The sequence below is a fragment of the Lepidochelys kempii genome, chromosome 7, assembly GCF_965140265.1.
Source record: "Lepidochelys kempii isolate rLepKem1 chromosome 7, rLepKem1.hap2, whole genome shotgun sequence".
NCBI lineage: Eukaryota > Metazoa > Chordata > Testudines > Cheloniidae > Lepidochelys > Lepidochelys kempii.
In genome coordinates, this window is record NC_133262.1 from 88,983,189 (window position 1) to 89,007,796 (window position 24,608).

General features: G+C 39.6%; 1 protein-coding gene and 1 long non-coding RNA gene across 11 annotated transcripts in view; one reads left to right on the forward strand and one right to left on the reverse strand.

Annotated features, from left to right (window-relative positions):
* Positions 1 to 24,325, reverse strand: part of LOC140914859 (uncharacterized) — a 58,151-nt gene extending 33,826 nt beyond the window's left edge. The window contains exon 1 of the long non-coding RNA XR_012160020.1: positions 23,934 to 24,325. This is a non-coding gene — a long non-coding RNA (uncharacterized lncRNA). The remainder of the gene's footprint in view (positions 1 to 23,933) is intronic.
* The window catches only part of PCDH15 (protocadherin related 15), a 1,355,521-nt gene that overhangs the window by 1,224,762 nt on the left and 106,151 nt on the right, over positions 1 to 24,608 (forward strand). For all 10 annotated transcript variants that reach the window (XM_073353680.1, XM_073353679.1, XM_073353682.1 and 7 more), the window contains 2 exons: positions 4,262 to 4,371; positions 6,860 to 7,000. In XM_073353680.1, the coding sequence (XP_073209781.1) occupies positions 4,262 to 4,371; positions 6,860 to 7,000 (251 nt within the window). The remainder of the gene's footprint in view (positions 1 to 4,261; positions 4,372 to 6,859; positions 7,001 to 24,608) is intronic.

Below are 24,608 nucleotides of genomic sequence, written 5' to 3' on the forward strand. Positions count from 1 at the left end.
CGTGAGCTATTGCATCCGATGAAGTGAGCTGTAGCTCACGAAAGCTTATGCTCAAATAAATTGGTTAGTCTCTCAGGTGCCACAAGTCCTCCTTTTCTTTTTACTTAATATAACATCTGTAGCCCTGACGTAAAGTTATAAGTGAGATCATTGCATGCAGCATCATACAAACATTTCATCAGGTCTAAATACTAAAGATATTTCTACCAACTTACCATCTACTTTAGCAATGCTAACACATGGGTAAACCAAATTGCCTGGTTGTTGGTGTTCACTGAGGATTAGGGGCCTTGCCATAAACTGGCACCTGGTCTGGCACCATCACAGACTATATCATTGACCATACACTATCAGTGGAATTCTTCCACTTCCCTGGGAAGGGAAGGATTTCCCAAGTAGAAATCTGTACTTGCCAATTAAACTGGCTTTTAAGGTTGCTTTGTGATATAGAGTGGCTATGAAGGGGTTAGTGAGCTACTGTGGGCTCTACCAGCTTCGCCCTGCTAAACTTAAAACAGGTGCCAGACTTGGCGGGAGGTGTTAAAAAGGGGTGAGCAGAGCTCATTTGGGCTGACCAGGAAGGAGATCAGGTCTTCATTTCTCTGGCTGAGAGAGAGAGGAATGGCTTGAGATCCAGCTGCCTGCCAGAGCTTCCCCAAAGGAAGGTAGGCCTGATGCGGGACAATAGTGTAATTTGTCACCAGTAACTTCATAGAATATCAGGGTTGGAAGGGACTTCAGTCCAACCCCCTGCTTAAAGCAGGACCAATCCCCAATTTTTGCCCCAGATCCATAAATGGCCCCCTCTAGGGCTGAACTCACAACCCTGGGTTTAGCAGGCCAATGCTCAAACCACTGAGCTATCCCTCTGCCCCCCTGCCTTATCTGCTGGTGCTGAGTAACTCTGTTGCAGGTGTTATCCAGCCTAAGGGGATGGCAGCTTAGTAATAGACCTTTTGTTTCTTTACATGTGAGTGAGGACCTGGTAGAGAATTGTCCTGAGCCCAGAAGTGACCCAGTCACAGTGGCACAAAACATTTTAACTGTGTAAAAGATCTAGCTTCATGAATACAGCTACACAGACTTTGGAGGTAGAGAAGCATTATAACTAATACTATATTACCCAGCTTGCACCTCAGAAGAGGGTAATTTTCAGGAAAAATTCTGTTTACTGTGAATGAAGCAGATTTTTGTTTTGCCTTATTTAAATGGCAGTTGTTCAAAGCAGTCTGAGTGTTTTATATTGTCAGAATAAATCCCAGAAAGAAGTATTGGTGGCACTTAGAAAGATTAGATTGCAGGTAACATGGCTGACGTATGTGATAAACGCAGTTATACTAAAACTCTTATGGTATATAAGGAGTTTATCACTAAGTTTATGACTTATGTTTATGACTACAACCATTACATGTGTCGTTCTTTGTGTGTATCTGGATATATGGGTACGTAACACTAGGAGACAGTGGAATATTTCAAATAATGTATTTAGGAAAATGATATATAGATATATAGTATATACCAGTAGATGTCCTTTCTGGGTTGAGAGACAGGTGCTTTAGAATTCTCATGTTGTTGTTGGCAATGCCATACGTGTTGTGTAGATGAACAAAGAACTTAATTCTCTTAATTTAGAATAATTTTTGACCACTCAATTCAAATTTAGGGGGGAAAACCCCCTGAGTTTGTTTGTTTATACTTTTATGCATACAGCCCTTTGCACTTACGTAGTCCATTCCCGCCAAGTATCTCAAAGCACTTTACAAATATTAATGTGATGGATGAAGACAAACAACATTGTTGTTAGGTAGGTAGGTAAGGTTTTCATTTGCAGATGGAAAACCTGAGGCACAGAGACATGAAGACCCATATCCTCAAAGCCATTTAATCTGAATCTTCATCATGTGCTTTAGCCACATGACTGTTCTTCCCCTTCTAATATTGTATTTGTATTATAAATTGCAGACCAGGTGGGTTAGACAGGATCATGAAACATAACTACTGTTGTGTCTTAACTTGCAAATACATAATTGTCCCTTTTTTTCTAAATAATTTTAAACTAGTGAATAAAGATGCCTCTCCCTACTGCCAAATTAATTTCACACTGAATTTATTTCCCAAGGGAAAACAATGCTTCTACTGTACATTTTAATCTTAAAAATGGAAAACAATGTATTTATCTCTAAAGACGGGGTATTATAGCTGAAGTACAGGGCAAAGAACAGTATTTTATCATCTGAGTTCTTCTGTCCTTTACCAATTCACTTATCCATAGTTCAGCAAAAGGTTCTTAAGAGACCCACTGTATGTTCTAATTGAACTGATGTATTGCTCTTTGCACCTGATCGCCTTAGTTAAATCAGGGAAATGAAATCAATGAGGTGCAATTACTGGAAGGTTACAAAGAACGTGAATTCCCGTGGTTCTATCTCCACTTCCTTCAAATTCTCTCATATTGAAAACAAAAAGCAGCTTCCTAATTGGTATTGATTTGTCAATCCATTGAATTCAGCAATGTCAGAATGGAAGTTATGAGATTGTGTCTCTCTTGTTGTTTCTTGGGAGGAGGGGCCAAGGGTGGTGGTTAAAGTACTAAAACCGAGTTGGGACCAAGTGTAGGTTTTTTAGATAAGAAATCTTGTATTTTTCACAGATTTCAATTGTGTGCATTTTGAAGAAAGAGTATTGCCAAGGAGTCTAATGTAACATAAAATAGATTTTAATTTCATCACTATCCTACACTGATGAACACAATAAATAAACTGAATTTTAAACTGCATGAAAATTGGTTTGATTGTCTTTTTCCATGTCACTAAGACCAATCTAAAAATGTACATTCATAATAATTGTGCAGATCTAGCTTTAGTGGTTTAGTAAAACAGATAGTTATAATGACTTTAATTTCTATAGTGGATAGCACACTTCCTGTAGAAGGACTGGAACCATGTTCTGTGTGTATGTGTCTTTGTAATTCTAGCAAACATCCCATCTTATATGAAAAATGCATACTGTAAGTCAGAAGCCCAGGTTAAATTGTTGGCATCCCAGTATATAATTGTTAAGTGATGGTCAGGTTTCAGTAGTTAAGGTTGCAAACAGGGATGCAATTAAAGAATGCAATTTTCAATCCTTCTATAGCTTTGAATAGAAAACATGGTGTGGGCTAAAACTTCTAAGATGATTCTGAAATCAAATTTTTGAAAAAATATCATCTGAAATTAGTGTTGTAGTAATTGTAGACCACAGCCAGAATTTTCAAACCTGGGTCCCTAAAGTTAGGCTTCTAAATAAAGGCATCCTAATTTTCAGAGGTGCTGAGCATCTACAGATCCCAGTGAAATGTTGCTGAATGTCCACTTTTATTTATGTGCCTAACTTTAAATAAGTATCTATGTGAGGAACATATATGTAGTTATGAGCTCTTCTATCTAGCATAGAAAGGTATAACACAATCCAATGTCTGGAAGTTGAAACTAGACAAATTCAGACTGGAAATAAAGTCTAAAACTTTAACTGTGAGGGTAATTAACCATTGGAATAACTTACTAAGGGATGTTGTGGTCTCTCCATCATTGACAATTTTTAAATCAAGATAGGATATTTTTTCTAAAAGAATTGCTCTAGTAATTATTTTGAGGACGTTCTATGGCCTGTGTTATATAGGAGGTCAGATTATGTGATCACAATGGTCCTTTCTTGCCTTGGAATCTATGAATTTGTGGATGTGGAAGGGGAGATAGTTTTCACATGTATATCTTTAATTGTGTGACCTTTTCCACTGACTTCACTAGGATTACTCATGAGCTTATGTGCATGCTTAAATGCTTTGCTGAATTGAGGTCTAAATGCAGGAAGCAGTGGATTTCCTGAAAAGCATCTTGATTTTTATAAAGTTACTAATATAGGAACCTTTCCCCACATGTATTTCTAGCAGGGGTCATTTTCATTTAGCAGAGCATCTCTCTATAAAGTGCCTTTTTTGGTGGTAACTATTGGTTGATTTCTTCCAGGTGGTGAGTATTATTAGCTCCTGCTATCTTTATCCCCTATTTTTCTCTTTGTTATACCTTGAGGATGTGTTATATCCTCACATTGTCATATTTCATATGTTAGCTATCCTAATTTCCAGTAGACAGTCAATACTGCTGCAAGGATTACACTCTGCCATGTTAATCAGGTCCTCAATTGTCATCCTGCTGTGGCAACCTAATAGTTGGGGAGAAATGCTAATATAGAGAATAAATGTGTCAATCTGATTCTGCAGACCCCCTCCAGTGAGTGAAGGTGCACCCAAAGGAACTCTGATTGCTGTCGTAACTGCTGCTGCCTTGAATCAGACTATTGTATATTCAATTGTTTCAGGAAATGAAGATGGTAAGTAAGAGTATCTCAATAAAGTTGCAGATTATGCTGTATGGTACATTCATTAAATGTAAACAATTTCAGGAAGTGGTGTGTATATATAAATAAAACAGCCAGTGCTAAATCCTGCCTCACCCAAGCCAAGCCCAAGTAGGAGCTCCTGCTGCCATTACCCTGCTTTCATAAACCTGCTGCACCCTGCCTATGCAGCAGAACTGAATTGATGCCCTTTAGGGCTGAGGAAAGGGAAGCAGAGTTTGCTCCTTAAAATGTAAGAGAGATTTTCTATAGCTCAGTAAGAGTAAGTACTCTAGCTAAAATGTCAGAAGTCAATGTCAAACATACACTAAAATGTCAAACATACATGCCAATTGATATTAGATTCTTCAGTTGTGTCATTAAAATATATATAATGTGCTTTTGAGTGTGCTTTAAATGGAATCAGCCTAAATCTATCCTTTGTATAATTGGGATGCTCACTACCCCTGCAATGTGATTTGTATTGATTATCGTATATTGTATCATGAACACTTGAAAAATATCATAGAGCCACATAATAATCCCCTTCATGAAGAAATCTCACTTGAAAAATCTCCGTGCAGTATGTTCAAGGCATCGTCCCCCTAGGTGAATGGGCTTGTGGCTGAACAGAAGGTACAGGAAGGAATAGTGTAAGTTCATTGATGATCCTAAATTCACAACAAAATCCAGTTGCAATGCTACTGTCTTTTGGTTGTCCATGAAAACGGCTAGTCTACCAAACTGGTTCCTGCTGTATGCAGTGTAGTTGTGGCCATCACTGGATATTAGAGAGACAAGATGGGTGGGGTAATATTTTTCTATTACCTTGTCTCTCTAAACTGCTCTCTGGCACCCCTATTCATCCTGCCAGTATGTCTCACTGTTGGTCATTCTGCCACAGGTGACCTGGCTGTGGCTTCATACTGTGCTTCCTCTCCTGGGAGCAGATGTAAGACATTGAATGGGATTTAATGTTAGTGACCCTCAAGTATTCACATACAGTGGATTTTCTGACAGGTAATCTTGAGGTCTGCCACATAGAGCAGCTGGTCCTCAGAACTATCTTCTGGCCAGCTCTGCCAATAAAATGGTGCAGAACCCCAACTGCACAGTGTTCAAATAGAATTGCTTCTGACCTATCTCATGGCTGGGATGAAAGTGTATATATAGTGTAGTGTTGTAGTCATGTCATGATCATGGTTGGAATGGAAGTGATGATGGGAGATTTATATGCCCCTGAGGAAGTTCAGCCCTCTTCTTGCACACTGATAAAACCTCTCTGTCAGGGATAACATATCCCTGCCTTATCACCCAGCATTCCATATCACCCAGCACCCCACTGCTGAAAAAGGAACACACTTGATCAACTCAACTAGGATATATTTTCATTAATGAAATATTAGACTTGTGTTACTTGGCTGCAGTAGAGAAGCTTGCAAAAAGATTTGCCATAACTTGAGTCAGTTCCAGTTTCTTTCAGATTAGCCAGATGACTGCTTCACTTCTTGTTGTGGACAAAGGCGGATTTGGGGTTTGTCAGGCCCTGGGCCAGAACAAGTGAGGGTCCCTCCCCACCACTTCTGCCTGCACTCCCTCTCCCCACGCTCCTGCCAAGGAAATGGAATTGGGGCGTGGAAGCTTGCATTCCTCCCCCACGGCTCACCTCGCCCGGCACTCCTGCCAGGAAGCAGGGTCAGCTCATGGGGGCTTTGCCCACTCCCCAGCAGGAGCTCCAGGCAGGCGGAGTGCAGCAAGCCCCCGTGACCTGACCCTGTTCCTCAGCAGGAGTGCTGCATGGGCACCCATTTTTCCAAGGCCCCCCAATTGGCTATGGCCCCTGGGGACGGGCCCCGCTGGCCCAGCAGCTAATCTGTCACTTGTGGGCTATTCCCTTGCCATAGCTGAATCCACTTCTCTTCTTCTGACTTGCCAATGATCTACAAACAAAAATTACATGCCGACTTAAATGCACATGTTAAGACCTTTTCTATTTCCGTTCTGTGCCCTGGGCCTTCTAGAGTGACAACTATGAATGTCAAGTCTGCAAGTCATGGCTATCAACAGAGCTGTAGGTTGAATTGGTGGTACCGATACTGAGCTACTTACAGAGAAGTCTGATTTGTTTTAATATACTGTAGACTGGCGTTAACCTTCTCCCAGCTGTGGGAATAGTTTATATATCCAGATAGTTTTTTCAGCTTGCCCTGAAGTTTGTTGTTCCAGAACCAGATTCCAGTACCCACATCAGCAGTTTGCCCTTTTCATGAGAACAATAACAAATGCAGCTGGGGAGATGGACTATGGAGGCCTTAGGGTGGTGAAGGCTTCGATCCCTCAACCCCATGTAGTAGGAGACAGGAATGAATAATGTCTTTACAAGAATGGAAACACGTAATCTTAAAGATTTTGAGGAAACATCCTATTAGTATCTACAGGTTTTAGAAAGTTACTTGTTTGTTTGTTTTTTGCTGGATTCCAGATGTGTTTGACATTAATAACAGAACGGGTGTTATCTTCATTAAAAAGCCTCTTGACTATGAAAGTGTGAAAAGCTATGAACTTCAGGTACAAGCAGACTCACTACAAGTGGTTCGATCCAATCTACGTGTCCCTTCCAAAAGTAAGTTGTATTTCATGTATTTTCAAAAATATAAACATATTTAATGTAATAAAACTACGTTTTGAGAATAAATAATGTTACTGTGTAACTTCATCTTGCAGGGTATTGATAAACAATCACTCTAACCAGTTATATAATAATTTTGTGTTGCTTTATTTTCACGATGTATGTAGATAGTGATACCAAGTAAATCATAAAATATGTATTAAAGCCTCCCTAGTAGTGTCTTTTCCTAGGAATGGGATCCATGGAAGAGATAATAATGCCTAATTACTCATTATATCCATGATATACATTTGTAACTTTCATTATCCACAGGAAAACAGGCATCCGAGAGTTGTAATTATACTGAATATTAATTCAGTTTCTCCTTTTAATTGAAACATAAAACCCATCAAAACCTCTCTAAAGCAAAGTTTAAGAATATTTTTTTCAGATAAAATATACAACCCAAATACACACAACTCACCATTTCTGCAGGGCTGATACTTGTTTGCAGAGGAGATTGGTGGGTTCTAAAGTTCTCTGATGCAACTTGTAAACTTATCTCTAGGTGAAACTTCAAAGTGGAGCCAATTTTTTAATATCAATCAGGTAAAAAAAATTAACACCAATAATATTATTTTTACTCCAAAAATATGAATCATAATCTATCCAAAACGACATGTCTCCTACTGGAAATGCTAAATATAACTGGTAAACAACACCCAATAATCAGTTAGCAAATTTCATGGTCCCTTTTTTTTTTTTTAATAGCACCTATTCTGTACACCGATTGAGAACACCCTTACAGTATGCTCTTTATTTTGGTAGGGTTTTGAGAAATATAGTTCTGAAAAATAAGAACTTTGCTAGGAACTTCTAAATGCTCATAATAATAACATTGCATAAGAGAAGTTGTGTTAACTGGTAAATGATTTAAATGATTAAAGCTTATGATAGTTTAACTTGTCACATTCTTCTTCCTTCACCACAATTAACTAAACTTAATGGGCAAAAACAAAAGAATAGTTTGCTGGACTTTCCACTATTATGAGGAGGCAGGCAATGTGTGCTATGTACAGGCTCTGTTTTTCTTTATGGCTGAGAAAAACCTTTGCAAATATTTGGGATGTTCTCTTTTCTTTTCATGCTACTTTCTGAACATGTCAACGTGATGATTTAAATGGGCAAACATACCAAGTAATACTTGTAGTTTAATGTGGCACAGATATTTATGCCCTTGCACACACACACACATTCATATGTACAATGAAGAATGTGCAAACTATGCCAGTACTAGACAGCTTCCTGTCTTAAGAGATCATCCAAAGTATATTTGAAGTGTCCTCAAAGATATTGGGCCTGATTCTCCATTGCCTGACAACTTGCATAGTCATTTAAATTGATACAAACTGAATGCAAAGTTGAGGTACAATGCTACTAAATCAAAATGAAAGCAGTTTACATCCATTTTGCGCTGAAGTAAATAGTGATGCAAGGCACGGGGCTACAGGGAATCAGCTCACTGAGAGCAGTCCTGCTACTGCTTTGTTAGAAGACTACTTACCGGAAGGAACTGATTTATTTCAGTTCCCTAGTTACTCATAATAGGCAAGTTTCACTGTGTAATATGTTCTGCTGTCATGTCTGAAGTGAACCTTGGCTCCAGGGCATGGTCTGCTGTGGATGTGGTTATGTTATACCAATATAACAGTTATTCTGTGATTTTTATTTCTGGACTTTCCTCTTGGCTTAGAGCTGGCCTTAAAAATCCATTGTGATCCCTTGGTCCTGTGACTGCTCTGCACCTGGCTAGCCCTTAGCACAGTTTAGAACACCAAGGTCTGTTATGGTAGGTGGGAATCACTGAGGTATGGGGCACCTTCCTTTTCCCCAGCCATGCCCCCTGCCCAAACCACAGGGATGGTGACATAGGAGGCACTATCATGCTTCTACACTAGGAAGATCTTCCTATAGCTAGGTAAGCCAGTGATTCAGTTCACACTAGCCATAATGCAGAGGGGAAATCTAGCCTTCCATCTTTTTAGGATCAAAATTGACACTGGATCTGAAAAATCATGACAGGTAGTATTTTCTACACAAAAGTGCTGGTCTTAAAAAAAAAAAAAAGTTGGCAAGTGTTATAGGTTATCCTCAAGATGTGATCAAACTTACTGTAATGATTGTACATTGTTTTGTGTTTTAAGTAAATGTTAATGTTAATTTGTTCAACTTTGTATTCATATTATAAAATTGAAATTACACATCAAACACATTTCAATGTAGAAGAATATATAAATCTTTGCCTATCTAAAGTGCTGTAATCGTGGGCCAGACCATAAGGGATTTTAAAAGGCCTTGTGAAAATAACAAAGGATATACCATTGGGTAATAACCTTGTAAATAAGAATAAATTGATGAGACAAGGTTGGTGAGGTAATATCTTTTATTGGACCGATTTCTGTTGGTGAGAGAGACAAGCTTTCAAGCTTATACAGAGCTCGTCTTCAGTTCTGGGAAACTAACTCAAAGCTCATCATCAGAAGCAAGCTCTCCACAGATCACGACACACCAACTCAAAGCAGCACGAGACCCTGCCAGAACAACAGATGCAAAACCAGCAGACATGTCTCCTCTGCTACAGTGATCACCACCCCCCACAATACACCTTTCAAGATCCATGGGCCTACACATGCCTATCACAACATGTGGTGTACCTCATCCAGTGTACTAAATGCCCCACTAGCAACTATGTGGGTGAAACCAGATAATCACTACACTCTAATAAAAGATAAAAACACGATATCATCTGTTGGTGAACACTTTTCACAAAGCAATTACTCTATGTCTGACCAATCAGTCTTCATCCTCAAAGGAAACCAGCACAACATCTTCAAAAGATGAGCCTGGGAGATTAAATTCATAACTTTGCTAGACACTAAAAATCATGGATTGAATAGAGACACTGTTTTTACGGCTTGTTAAAACAATCTGTAATCCACTAACAACCCCCTCTCAAGATGCTTACCTGTTGTCCTTTCTTTTCTCCCTGTGACTGGAAGGGTGTCAATGGGTCACTTGACCTTGAATGGTCCATTGAAATAGGTGTTAGCCACTTAAGCTAAACAATCTGTTCAAATCTTGTGTTTCGCAGTGACACTTTGAGCTAGTTTCCCAGACTTGGAAAAGAGCTCTGTGCAAACTTGAAAGCTTCTACCTCCCACCAACAGAAGATGGTCCAATAAAAGATATTACAGCTCTTCTGCCAGAAACTGTGCCCAAGGTTAATCAGACCAAGCATGTTTCTATTTACAATTAACATTGTTGCAAATAACACTCATGTATAGTTACCCGTATCTTATGCAAGAAAGTTGCTGTGATGTTGCATGAGGGCCCCTAAAATACCACATCAGTAAAAAGAACGAGAAGTACTTGTGGCACCTTAGAGACTAACAAATTTATTTGGGCATAAGCTTTCGTGGACTAAAACCCACTTCATCAGATTCATGGAGTGGAAAATACAGTAGGAAGATAGATATAGTATATATATATCTATATACTATATAAGGTAATGCCATCTTTTCATGCTCTCTGAATTCAGAGAACATGAAAAGATGGGGGTTGCCTTAGCAACGCAAATGAGACAAATCGATTACAGTGGGCTATTATCACCAGAGGAAAAGTCACTTTTATAGTGGTAATCAGGATGTCCCATTTCAAACAGTTGACAAGAAGGTGTGAGTAACAGTAGGGGGGAAAATTAGCATGGGGAAACAGTTTTTAGCTTGTGTAATGACCCATCCACTCCCGGTCTTTATTCAGGCCTAATTTGATGGTGTCCAGTTTGCAAATTAATTCCAGTTCTGCAGTTTCTCATTGGAGTCTGTTTTTGAAGTCTTTTTGTTGAAGAATTGCCACTTTTAGGTCTGTAGCTGAGTGTCCAGGGATGTTGAAGTGTTCTCCATCTGGGTTTTGAATGTGTTAATTCTGTTATAAAACATCTGATTTGTGTCCATTTATTCTTTTGCATAGAGACTGTCCAGTTTGAGCAATGTACATGGCAGAGGGGCATTGCTGGCACATGATGGCATATATCACATTGGTAGATGTGCAAGTGAACGAGCCCCTGAAGGTGTGGCTGATGTGATTAGGTCCTATGATGGTGTCCCTTGAATAGATATGTGGACAGAGTTGGCAACCTTCTTACTGTATTTTCCACTCCATGATGAAGTGGGTTTTAGCCCATGAAAGATGATGCCCAAATAAATTTGTTACTCTCTAAGGTGCCACAAGTACTCCTAGTTCTTTTTGCTGACACAGACTAACACGGCTACCACTCTGAAAACAATCAGTGAGTAACTTATGACACTCAGGTCTGAGGCTTTTGGTACCACTCACTGCAGGCTATAATTCTGTTGCTTTTTTTAAAAAATGCTTGATTATTTCCGCCCACCACCCGACAAAAAAAACCCCACCAAAACATGGAAGTGGGTGGAAAAGGGCATAGGTTCTGTGTAGAGTTCAAGGAACCCTATAAAAAGAGGTAAAACTGTTCTATATTTAAACGGAGTTGTATTCCAACATGTATGTAATAATTTAGCATAAGAAATCCCTACTGTGTAAAACACCTTTAACCTAATTTTATTACACTCAGATCAACTTGGAATTTATGTAATACACGTTTGAATCAAAATGCATTCTATGCTAGGACTGTTGCTAGTTAGATCTACAGAAATGAATGATTCTACATTTAGCAGTGTCATATAACGTATGAAAATTACAGTGTATAGCTACTAGGAAAGCGTTTACAAATATTAATTGATACAGTGTGTACCAGAAGATTAGCTTTATGGATACTAAAATGGAAGATACAAAGAATTCAACAAAAATAACTAGTAAATAGTGTTTCAGAGTAGCAGCCATGTTAATCTGTATCCGCAAAAAGAAAAGGAGTACTTGTTGCTGTAGCTCACGAAAACTTATGCTCAAATAAATTTGTTAGTCTCTAAGATGCCACAAGTCCTCCTTTTTTTTTAGTAAATAGTGGTCACACAGGCTCAGTCCTTCACTTCTGAGCACTAATACATGTTGCATCAGTCTCCAGCACACTCTCTGGCTTATGCTGCGAGCAGCAGTGACTGATTCTGGAAGAAGCCTGGTCAGTCCCTGAATGTAGGATTGTTGCAGTGAGGAGCCTTTCTGAGGGAGAAACAAGAATAGAAGATTTATTTGAAGCCTATGAAATAGATCTTTTCCCCCATTCCAAAGTTTGTGTATTTCAAGTCATTTTCATATCAAGAGATTCCAGTGTATAGCCACTAGGAAAGCCTGAGGGGAAGAATTTGAAAGTGAAGCACATATTGATTATCATGGAAGCCTTGTCTTCCTTAAATAATCATCCTATAAGTACAGATTTGTTAACAATTTTGTATATACATTTTAAATAATATCAAATTATATTGACAGTAGAAGAAAATACATGCCATTGGGAGTGGTAATGAGCCCAAGTGATTGACTCTTGCCTGGTGGAGCTAAAGAAGGAGGCAGGTGGCTATCAGGACCTGAGCCACCCAACTCAGGTGGCTGAGGTCACCCAACTGCTGCGCTGGGCATCACAAAATGGGGAAGAGATGGCCAGCCCTCTGTGGAGATAGAGGTAGTTAGGGACTATTTAGAAAAGCTGGATGTGCACAAGTCCATGGGGCTGGACGACTTGCATCCGAGAGTGCTGAAGGAAATGGCGGCTGTGATTGCAGAGCCATTGGCCATTATCTTTGAAAACTCGTGGCGAACCGGGGAAGTCCCGGATGACTGGAAAAAGGCTAATGTAGTGCCAATCTTTAAAAAAGGGAAGAAGGAGGATCCTGGGAACTACAGGCCAGTCAACCTCACCTCAGTCCCTGGAAAAATCATGGAGCAGGTCCTCAAAGAATCAATCCTGAAGCACTTGCATGAGAGGAAAGTGATCAGGAACAGCCAGCATGGATTCACCAAGGGAAGGTCATGCCTGACTAATCTAATCGCCTTCTATGATGAGATTACTGGTTCTGTGGATGAAGGGAAAGCAGTGGATGTATTGTTTCTTGACTTTAGCAAAGCTTTTGACACGGTCTCCCACAGTATTCTTGTCAGCAAGTTAAGGAAGTATGGGCTGGATGAATGCACTACAAGGTGGGTAGAAAGCTGGCTAGATTGTCGGGCTCAACGGGTAGTGATCAATGGCTCCATGTCTAGTTGGCAGCCGGTATCAAGTGGAGTGCCCCAAGGGTCGGTCCTGGGGCTGGTTTTGTTCAATATCTTCATAAATGATCTGGAGGATGGTGTGGATTGCACTCTCAGCAAATTTGCGGATGATACTAAACTGGGAGGAGTGGTAGATACGCTGGAGGGGAGGGATAGGATACAGAAGGACCTAGACAAATTGGAGGATTGGGCCAAAATAAATCTGATGAGGTTCAATAAGGATAAGTGCAGGGTCCTGCACTTAGGACGGAAGAACCCAATGCACAGCTACAAACTAGGGACCAAATGGCTAGGCAGCAGTTCTGCGGAAAAGGACCTAGGGGTGACAAGTGGACGAGAAGCTGGATATGAGTCAGCAGTGTGCCCTTGTTGCCAAGAAGGCCAATGGCATTTTGGGATGTATAAGTAGGGGCATAGCGAGCAGTTCGAGGGACGTGATCGTTCCCCTCTATTCGACATTGGTGAGGCCTCATCTGGAGTACTGTGTCCAGTTTTGGGCCCCACACTACAAGAAGGATGTGGATAAATTGGAGAGAGTCCAGCGAAGGGCAACAAAAATGATTAGGGCTCTAGAACACATGACTTATGAGGAGAGGCTGAGGGAGCTGGGATTGTTTAGTCTGCAGAAGAGAAGAATGAGGGGGGATTTGTTAGCTGCTTTCAACTACCTGAAAGGGGGTTCCAAAGAGGATGGCTCTAGACTGTTCTCAATGGTAGCAGATGACAGAACGAGGAGTAATGGTCTCAAGTTGCAGTGGGGGAGGTTTAGATTGGATATTAGGAAAAACTTTTTCACTAAGAGGGTGGTGAAACACTGGAATGCGTTACCTAGAGAGGTGGTAGAATCTCCTTCCTTAGAGGTTTTTAAGGTCAGGCTTGACAAAGCCCTGGCTGGGATGATTTAACTGGGAATTGGTCCTGCTTCGAGCAGGGGGTTGGACTAGATGACCTTCTGGGGTCCCTTCCAACCCTGATATTCTATGATTCTATGATTCTATGAACTCCAATGGGGCTTTCTTTCCCTTGGGGGAGGCTGAGTTGGGGGCAAGGTTGGCTCCCTATGCCACTGGGGAAGGGAAGCCCCAGGGCCATGATTCCTGGTGCTGAACATCTCAGGCCTTGGTTGCTTGGATGGTGTGGGGACTGGTGGTCCCCTCAGCAGCTGCAGCCAGACTCAGGACCTCAGGGATGGGGCCATGTCTGTCCCCAGCACACAGCTGGGCTTCTAGCTACTGCTTCAGCCTCTGCTGTCTCTGGCTATGGGGGGTTGGGTTCCCCCTCCATGTTGCACCTCTGCTTTAAATTGTTCTACCAAATATTCAGAAACACTACTGTAGATTTCCAAATGAAGTACAGAGACAATTTGATAATTACATGTAACAATTTCTGCTTATATTGAAGGAGCTCCCTTTATCAAACTTATCTCAGACTCAACAGGAAAACCCAGGAATAGTTTTGCCACCAAATAGCTTCTGCATTGCAATAAGTTTTCTAAACCCAAAGTATTTCAGACTCAATCAACATTGTACTGGTGACTTTTCCTGGGAATTGTAAAATTTTAAAATGTGCCTGAAAAGCTCTGAGTTCCTTAAAGTAACTTGAATTTTCTCTTTCCTGCCCCCCCCCCCCCCATTATATTAAGGAACTGTGTGATTTTTTCCAAGCCTTTGTAGTTTAATGTATTTAATAATGTTGTTTCTCCTGCTAACATGATTGTTCTTTGGCTGTGGATAATATAGGAGAATAGTATGCAAATTCAAAATGTGATGTTTAACTAACCCTCTTGGTGAACTGGTCTGCACTTCCATGATCTTTGGTTCTGACCTAAAAAAGCTCTGTTCTTCAAGACGTAGTAGGGCAGTGCAGATATCACAGCCTCTTATAAAAAAAACAGAGTGAAAGTTAAACTCAAAGTGAAGTTTGCAGAAGTGTACTAAACAGGGTAATAACTTTTTTAAGGCTGCTGAACTAAGCTTCAGTTTGTAGCATGGCATTTCCAAAGGGTGATGCAGACAAAACGGGGCTGGCATACAGTGAAAAGTAATTAAACGCTACAGTGTCCATCCATCTGGGAAATGATTAACACAGCTAGAATAGGGCATGATTTTTTTTCTACTTCTGATTATTGAAAAAAAGAAACCCCAGAAGGGAGAAATATTGAAGCAAATTGAATCCATTGTGCTTAATCAATCTGTGATGAATCATTTCATCATATATCATCATACTGAATCTCAATAAAATATTACGCAACAGTGAAAGTATCACACAATCTATTTAAACTGTTAAACCTGAGATATATATGGGAAATTTTAGGTGCCATTAGCTTTGAATATTAGCATGGCCGTGCAATGATACATTAACTTAGAGCACAAGTAATAAATCTAATAGAAACTAATTCCATTACAACTAAGCAAAATAAATACATATTTTTAAAAATCTTGTAACAATCTTATATAGAAAGGATGGTCTAATGTCACTTAAATTACTTAATCTTGTGCCTCAGGTCCCCATCTATAAAATGAGGATAATACTTCCCTAACTTACAGGGTGTTGGGAGGAGAAAATCCACTAATGATTGTGAAGTGCTCAGATAGTACAATGATCAGGGCCATAAAAGTAGATAGAAGGAATAAGAAGCTTCCCCCAGAGGTGATTATGAATGGACAGAGTCCCTACCTTGTGCACTCAACACATTATACAAAAATACTGAGTTAATGCCCAAAACTACCTTTCTTCCTGGGTCTTAAAGTTATGTTTGTACCTGCACCACTGATCAATTGGAAAAGATCAAACTCCAGTATCTAATCCACTGTCACCATTTTTGACATATGTTCCAAATTGTATTGGTATATCTAAACAATACGCAACATTTTTTCAAGAGTATTTTCCCCCTTCATCTTAGCTAAAATATACACGGCTGAATTTCAAGCAGTAATTATTTTTCACCACTCTAGGAACACATTCCTTCTTGGGTTACAATTCTGGCTTTTGGGAACTCGCACTGACTTAACTGGAGCCAGGATTTTCACCTCTCATGTTTGTTTTCTTTTCCAGAATTCCTTTGTCGCTGCTCACCCATTTCCCTTGTAGTACTCACAGGATAACAATTGCAGTATATTCTTTAGGCCATAGTTTCTTTGTAATCTTTGTTTAAAATATTGGCTAATTTGTGGGTTAACTAACTTACTGAGCTGACATTGTTCCTGCACATCTATGTATTGCATTTGCGTTTTTCCCCAAACTCCATTCTGTACAAGTGATATCATAAGGTTGGATTGCATGAAGTCATATTAACAGAGAGCTTTATATAGTTTCTCACAGTCCATCTCTGCAGCTAGCAAATGATGCAGCAGTAATGTTACTCTACCTGTGGTTTTACTTTTTGCAATGTCCCAAAACCCTATCACACTGACTCAGAACCATTCTCAACTTTACCAGTCTCTACACTTGAGGTCCCCTTGGTTCCATTAAGAATTATCTGTAATGTACACATACCTAAGTCCATGTTGTCATTTGCTGAAGGATTTTTATAATCATTGTCTTCCTTTCTTCTGTTTCCTTTGTAATTTACAGGTGAGTTTTTCCCCAGGGGACGCTGTGTGTCCCTTGAGCACTAGCTCTTCTACCTATGTTATATTTACTTCGACATCTGCTCCAGTTTAAGAATCAGTCCTCATTTTTGGTAGAGAAATCTTCACTTGCATAGTTACTTTTCACGAGAGTCTGTCCTTTTTTGCAAAGGTAACATATAGGCAACATGTCATTTAATTAGGTACAATATGCACCCTCATGTAGCATACACAGTAAAAATTCAGTAACTGACCCTCTTGTGCACTATTTACCATGGTATTCTATAGAGAAAGCATTGTATAATGTCACAGAATTTTAGAAATGGTAAATGAAAATGCTAATTAGATTATGTCGTCCGTCCTCTGACAAATGCAATATTGTTCTCTGTGGTATATTTTCCAATATTTTGAACAGCCTAGCCATAAAAACAAATAAAGAAGAGGGTAGGGACGCCACCACCCAAAATCCTTTGTAGAAAGGTCACAGATAATAAATGTGTGGGACAATAGGTTCTTTTTAAAATGAAGACCACTACAAGTATGTACGTGTGCGTACACGTGTTAGAGAGAGAGAGAGAGAAAGAAAATGTGTGTAAAAAATTTATAATACATACCATATGATATAGTTGTTGCATTCCATTCTTGATGGATAGGTAACTATTGTGGAAAGTGCTGGATAGATAAATAATGTAGTGGATAGATACTTTCAGTACATGCTAAAAATATCAAGGTAATCATGCTCCAATAAGTTACATACTTCCCTGTAATGGAGAGTCCTTGACATCTAAATTTGATTTCTATACTTACCTGTTGTATATCTTTCTATTTTCTGGTCATCGTGTTCTTTCTTGATGAGTTTTAATTAGATTATATGCTACTCTAGAGTTCCAGGGCATTGAATTGATGAACCACTGTGGAACTAGATGACACTGAAATGATGAACCACTGTGGAGATAGGTCACTTTGAATGAACCATTCTGTGACATGGAATTAATGTACCATTCAGATTTTAGATGATGCTGAATTGATGTAAGTTCCCTTGTTAGATACCACAAAATTGATGAACCATTTTGGAGTTTGGTGACAGTGAATTGATGAGCCACTCTGAAGCCAGAATGGCACAGGAAGAATGAACCATCCTGGAGTTAAATAACACTAAATTGATGAACTGTTCTGCCATTAAATGATACTGCATTTTGAAAAATTCAGAAGTCAAATACTGAGTTCTCAACTGTGTGGTAATCTAGTTGTTGATTGAACTAGACACAACAAGAGTGTGAATTTACATCATATCATTAGGCAAAAATTAAAATGTAAACATAACTATACATGTAAACATTACTAAAATTTGCCCATAGAGTGAGTGGCACAAATTGATGGCCTAATAATCTTCAAACAAACAAACAAAAACCAGCAATAAACTAATGAGGAAAGAAAATGATATATTGCTTTGGAGTAAGATAACATTATAAACAGTGAGTTAAACTGAGTTATTTTAAAAATATTATGTTAATTAATGTAAAATTCTTCTCTTGGGTTCAGTTCAAAACTCCTATAGTTACTCTTCCAGTTGCAGTAACTCCTATAACTATAAGAGTCCAATGACATGATATTGCACATGATATTGCACATTTCAAATTAGAAGTCATTATAGTGTCAGATGATAGTGAATTTGAAAGCTTAGAGATGCAAGGCTGAGGAGTCAGCAGATTGAGATGTTGAATCATGGATGATTTGAAGTTTTATTTACTTAGATTGTAATCTCTTTGGGGCAGGGTCTTTTTATTATGTGTTTGTACAATGTTTAGCATAGTGGAACCCTGATTCATGACTCAGGCCACTGCAGTACAAATAAATAAGAACAATTAATAGTTTCCTTATGGAGTCCTGTGAATTCTCCCTTATTGTTAGACAGGGACAGAAAAAGATGATGATGAGATACAGAAAGAAGAGGCACGTATGGAAAACTAGAGAGGGGAATAAAAAAGAGAGATTGCTGTGTAAGGATGGAAGACCAAAGAAAAATTGAATTAAGAAGATGAAGGAGAGAGGGGTGATATATCTCCAAATTAAACTGTCCCAGTTTTAAAAATCAAAGTATTTGTATGTCTGTCTCTTCCCCAATATGTGGTTAATCGATCCTCTACTGAGGAAACACTGGTATGTCACTTTGCTAAGGAGAGGCTAACAACAGAGCCAGAACTTATGGCTTCACCTTATGATAGCATTTAATGCTATGGATTACAAGGACATTATGAATTCCATAGAGTACAAAGGTAGACTGAGGGATTAGTCTAATTTCTTCCAGTATTCACAGTTTCTAGCATTTGACATTAGGATTGTTTTTTTTTTTTCCAACTCAGTTCACATGACTCCTCGAGTCATGCTGAAGATCTGCTTACTGTACAGCTCCTGACAATAGTTGTCATTCTTTATCTTATCTTGAGCTATCACTACTGTACATGTGGTGCCCAAGTTTAACAGTCCTCTGTGGCTGATTCAGCGGAGGTAGCCTTAAGGCTGTTCTGGTGTCTATCTTAAAATGGTCATGGATGCAAACAGATGGTTTAAAAATAAAACCTTCATGGACAGTTGGCAGACAAGGCCTCGGGAAGTTTCATCCTCGTTAAACGTTATGTTTGATATGTCTCCTTGCTCCTGTTTTGTCAGCTGTTGACAACTACCTAAGTTATTTTTAGCAGTAGGTTGGTCTTATACAGAATGTAGTCTAACATATTTTAGAAGTTCTTATCACTTCAAAAAGCAATACTATGCCAATGTCCTCAGCTACTAAAATGATGAGTATTATGCAGAAACCAGATTGATAGTATGCTAACCAGTGTTTTCACGTTAATAATAGGCTTCAGTTTTTCCTGGTCTTCTCTCTCTCTCTCAGAACATTGCTTCCACTTCCCAGCACAGGTGAATGCCCTAACCACCAGGCTATCAAGTGAGTCTCATTTTTTCTAGCCCAATGACTATTCAAGAAAAAGTGAAAAGAAAAGGAGTACTTGTGGCACCTTAGAGACTAACCAATTTATTTGAGCATAAGCTTGCGTGAGCTACAGCTCACTTCATCGGTGCCACAAGTACTCCTTTTCTTTTTGCGAATACAGACTAACACGGCTGCTACTCTGAAACAAGTAAAAGTGGAGAGTGAAAAAACACCAGCAGTTGGTGTTGGTAGGGGGACAGGTAAACTTGAGAGACTCACTGAAACAGGAACAAGAAAGCTTTGAGTGGGAGAGGGGAAGAGACAGGCATACTTTCTCAGGCGGGGAATCCTGCTTAACTGTGGACCAGCCGAGGTCAGAGAAAACTAGCTGAGCTGGAAAGACTCCATGTTTTGAAAGAGAAGTCATGAGCTGCAGGGGAAAGATCTCTAAGGTATTCAGCAATTTTTGCCCAAGCCCAAAAAATGCTCTAGATTGGCGAGGAGCCTGAGGCCATGAGGTGCATATAGGTGCCTTTATTTTGTATTGCATAATGACAGGTTTCAGAGTAACAGCCGTGTTAGTCTGTATTCGCAAAAAGAAAAGGAGTACTTGTGGCACCTTAGAGACTAACCAATTTATTTGAGCATAAGGTTTCGTGAGCTACAGCTCACTTCATCGGATGCATACTGTGGAAAGTGTAGAAGATCCTTTTATATACACACAAAGCATGAAAAAATACCTCCTCCCACCCCATTCTCCTGCTGCTAATAGCTTATCTAAAGTGATCACTCTCCTTACAATGTGTATGATAATCAAGGTGGGCCATTTCCAGCACAAATCCAGGGTTTAACAAGAACGTCTGGGGGGGGGGTAGGAAAAAAGAAGGGGAAATAGGTTACCTTGCAAATTTGATACAATTAATTTAGGCTTGAATAGAGACTGGGAGTGGCTAAGTCATTATGCAAGGTAACCTATTTCCCCTTGTTTTTTCCTACCCCCCCCCCAGACGTTCTTGTTAAACCCTGGATTTGTGCTGGAAATGGCCCACCTTGATTATCATACACATTGTAAGGAGAGTGGTCACTTTAGATAAGCTATTACCAGCAGGAGAGTGGGTTTGGGGGGGTGGGACAGGTGTGTGTGAGAAAACCTGGATTTGTGCTGGAAATGGCCCAACTTGATTATCATACACATTGTAAGGAGAGTGATCACTTTAGATAAGCTATTAGCAGCAGGAGAGTGGGGTGGGAGGAGCTATTTTTTCATGCTTTGAAAATTTGAAGAGTGTAAATTCACACTCTTGTTGTGTCTACACTTTCCACAGTATGCATCCAATGAAGTGAGCTGTAGCTCATGAAACCTTATGCTCAAATAAATTGGTTAGTCTCTAAGGTGCCACAAGTACTCCTTTTATTTTGTATAGACTCTGTGTTTCTCATGCTATTAAGTAAAGAATAAAGAGTTTTAGAATTCTGTGCAAAGTTGGCTTTCACTATCACATGCCCCTGTAAGCCAGAAGGCTCACGCTTCTTTTGGGATTCTTGGGAATGTACAAGAGCTGCTGGGAAGGATTGGGGAAGATGGCACTAGTTACAAGGCCTACGCAATTGGATTGAGGGTCCCCATTGCCAAGGGAGTGTCAAATATGAGTCTGCATCTGAGCATGTGCCTCAAGGCCCAAAGCCAGGAACCGTGCCTAAACTGTGCCCACCTCCAGCAAGTTAAGTGCATGTGTAATTCAGAAGCTGGGTCCCTCCCAGCAGTGTGGTAGGTGATCAACAAGGGGACGTCAACTAGGTCAGTAACAGGTGCCTAAAGAGGCAGTTAGGTACCCGAGTCCTAGGTATGTGCCCTTGGAATATGCTCTGTTGATTTTTATTTGGGGTTGCCAAATCTGTTAATACAAAGATTGAGCTCAATTGTAGATATTTATTTAACTTGCCAAAGCACAAAGTTTTTTTAGAAGATTATTAAAATCACAGTAAAGCAAACTATTATTGATGCCTGTCCAATTATAATTCTCATTCAGTTTGATTAAAAAGAAGAGCCTGTTGTTATTCGCTTCAGAGATGAACACACATTCTTAACCAAATTCTAGACTTCCAGTGTTGGAATTACTGTTGTGTGAGGGACATAGTGTATTGTAAAAGACAAACATAATATAATTACTAGTAAAAGCATGATGTAAAAAGGATCTTGTAATGCACAAGTCATAACTTAATAACATCCTCCTAATACCACAATGCTAGGTAAACACTTCAACATCACTTTAGTTCAAATTCATTTGCCTTGTCAATCAAGATGCTGCAGTATTCATTTTCCTTGTCAATCAAGATGATGCAGACCACACAAATTTACAACATTTAGATAAGCATTTTAATGTGGATCAGCAGGGTAAATCGGAGTTTACTGGAAGCATGTTGGTCACTAGGGGGCCAAAGAGATCATGAAAATGTCAGAAAACAGGCTCAAAAAGAGAGCGCAAATGGGTGGATATTCCCATCAAAAGTCAGGGAAATTTTATGGAGTTAGTATAATCTTTTCATATGGGCCTTTTGGGGTATTCTGAGAGACTATTATGCAAAGACAGCCATTCAGACTTTTAAACATGTTTTAAAAATTCTGTTTAATCACTCCATTCCATTGTAATATATTTAAAGGGAAAAAATATGTGTCTGACATATCAGGATCTCTCACTTTTAGGTGTGCATCATTGTGTCCTAATGACAACTGCCTTTTACCATACATTTTGCCAACATCTACATGTCTTTCTGCAGAGCTTCTTTATTCTATAAACTAGAAGCATTAATCATGCCCTTCTAAACTGTCACATTTCGCAGTGGGAAAGGAGAAGTGTGCACAACTGTAATTCTTTTCTCTTGCATTATATATTTCCAGTTTGATGGGGTTTTTGACAAAACACATATTATAAATAAATGTACTCTAGCAGAGTTTACCTTTTCCTTGTTTCGGAGGGACACTAATCAAAGAACTTTCTATATTGAAAAGAAGTACTTGCTTTTTCAAACAATAAAGTGACAGTACACAGGTACCTAAGACTGCTCCAGGATAATTGAGAATTTAGAAATCCATGCAGGTGAGGGAGGAGGGAAGTAAGTATGGCTCCAAATCATCCTCTTTGAGCTGTTTGGAGGCTGAACCAGCCTCCATCAAGCTTTTACTTGCCTCCCAGGAAGAATCACTGCACTTTAGCATGCTCTGGCTGGCTATTCTACTACACACATTGTGGGGGAGGAGGAAACTTCTTAATTAGAACTGGTTATGCCAAAATTATGCCATCCAGTGATTCACCTACATCAAGGGAATTTCCAGTTGTCCCTTAGAACAGCTTTCGAGATCCTTTTCGAGCAACTCCAAGGAATGGAATGGGGCTGAAGATCTGGCCCAGAAGCTTGATACTGAGATTGCTTTATCTGAGCCAAAGCTATATGAATTGTGTCTTATATTTGGCACTTTTGAATTGAAAATGAATTATGAGCCACTGCTCTCATGTTGCATGAACAGTCACAGTTATAAGTTGTTTGCCCCCCCAGAAAATTATCTCTTTCTGAGTCCTTTGTCTCCTCCCATTTTTTGCAACAGCTCTTTGCAGTACACCTCACTGAGAGAGGACATCTTTGTTCCTATATTTAAGACTGAGTGTGGGGTTAGGTTCCAAAAGCTCCTATTGTCACCTGAGAGGCTGAAGGACCTTAATATCTTTTGAGACAATCTGTGTGAAAACCCCACAATCCACTATTTTTCTTTAAAATGAGATTATTAAAAATAAAGAGAAACTCAGATTAAAAGAAATTGGTTGGATAACGTATCTCCTCTGAATACTTAGCCAAAGCCCAGATAGGTAGATTCCTCTTATCTTAATTGCCTTGAACACAGGAAACTATCAGTTGAAAACAATTTCCTTCTCTGATTTTCAACTTCATGCTGTTTTGTCCAGAGACCAATGTTTCCCTCCCTTAACTGACATGCTTATTAAGTCCTTTGATCCAGGGAAGTATCCCTCCATTTTCCAAAACAGTTCTCTGAAGGTAAACACAGAACTCGGGCTGGGAAGCACACAAGATCTTTTATAGGGGAGAAGGCAAAACGCCGCATTTATTGAGAATACAGCAGTTAGCATATGCTTTTCAGTCACACACACATGCCATGCACACAATCCCGCCAGTCGATGTTTATAGTTACCAGTCCAGAGTCTGGATCAATCTAGTGGCCAGCCAGATTGGTGGCAGAGGGGAGCCAGGCTCTGTCGGTCACGGTCCGATGCTCCTGGAGTAGTGGCAAGATGAACCCAAAGTCCCATGGCAAAGCATCCCTGTTCTTATAGTCTTTTTTTCTCCGTTGAAGTCTATGAATTTTGCTGTGTCAATCTGTGACTGGTTACTCCTTAATCGGTGTTATCGTCTGATGTTAACATTCCAAAGCACCTCTGAGAGGGCCATCTTGTCCTTTTGATTTCATCAATTGTCTTCTCTTTAGGGGTGCCAGCCTCCACCTCAGGGTCTTCAATCTGCCTTCCCTCAGTCTTGGATGAGCATTGATGGTTCTCTGGCATGGATAAGTCTGTTAAATTTATTCATTTCTTCACTCCTCCTCCCTTGACCATCTGGCTCCGACAATGGCCTTCACAACTTTTTTTTTCCTGATGCATGCACTGCTCATTCACACAAACAGTCTTTTACAGAGACCTTCAAAAGTATACAGACAGCAGTGTTTTATATTGAGCAAAAGACATTGTAAATTAAGCCTTGCTAAATCTTATAATCAGAACTTTTCACACTGTGGCTTGGGCCTTCAGCATTCCTCTAATCTAATTAACGTAGACACAATACAGGATCCTGTCTCTTACTAACTAAACCT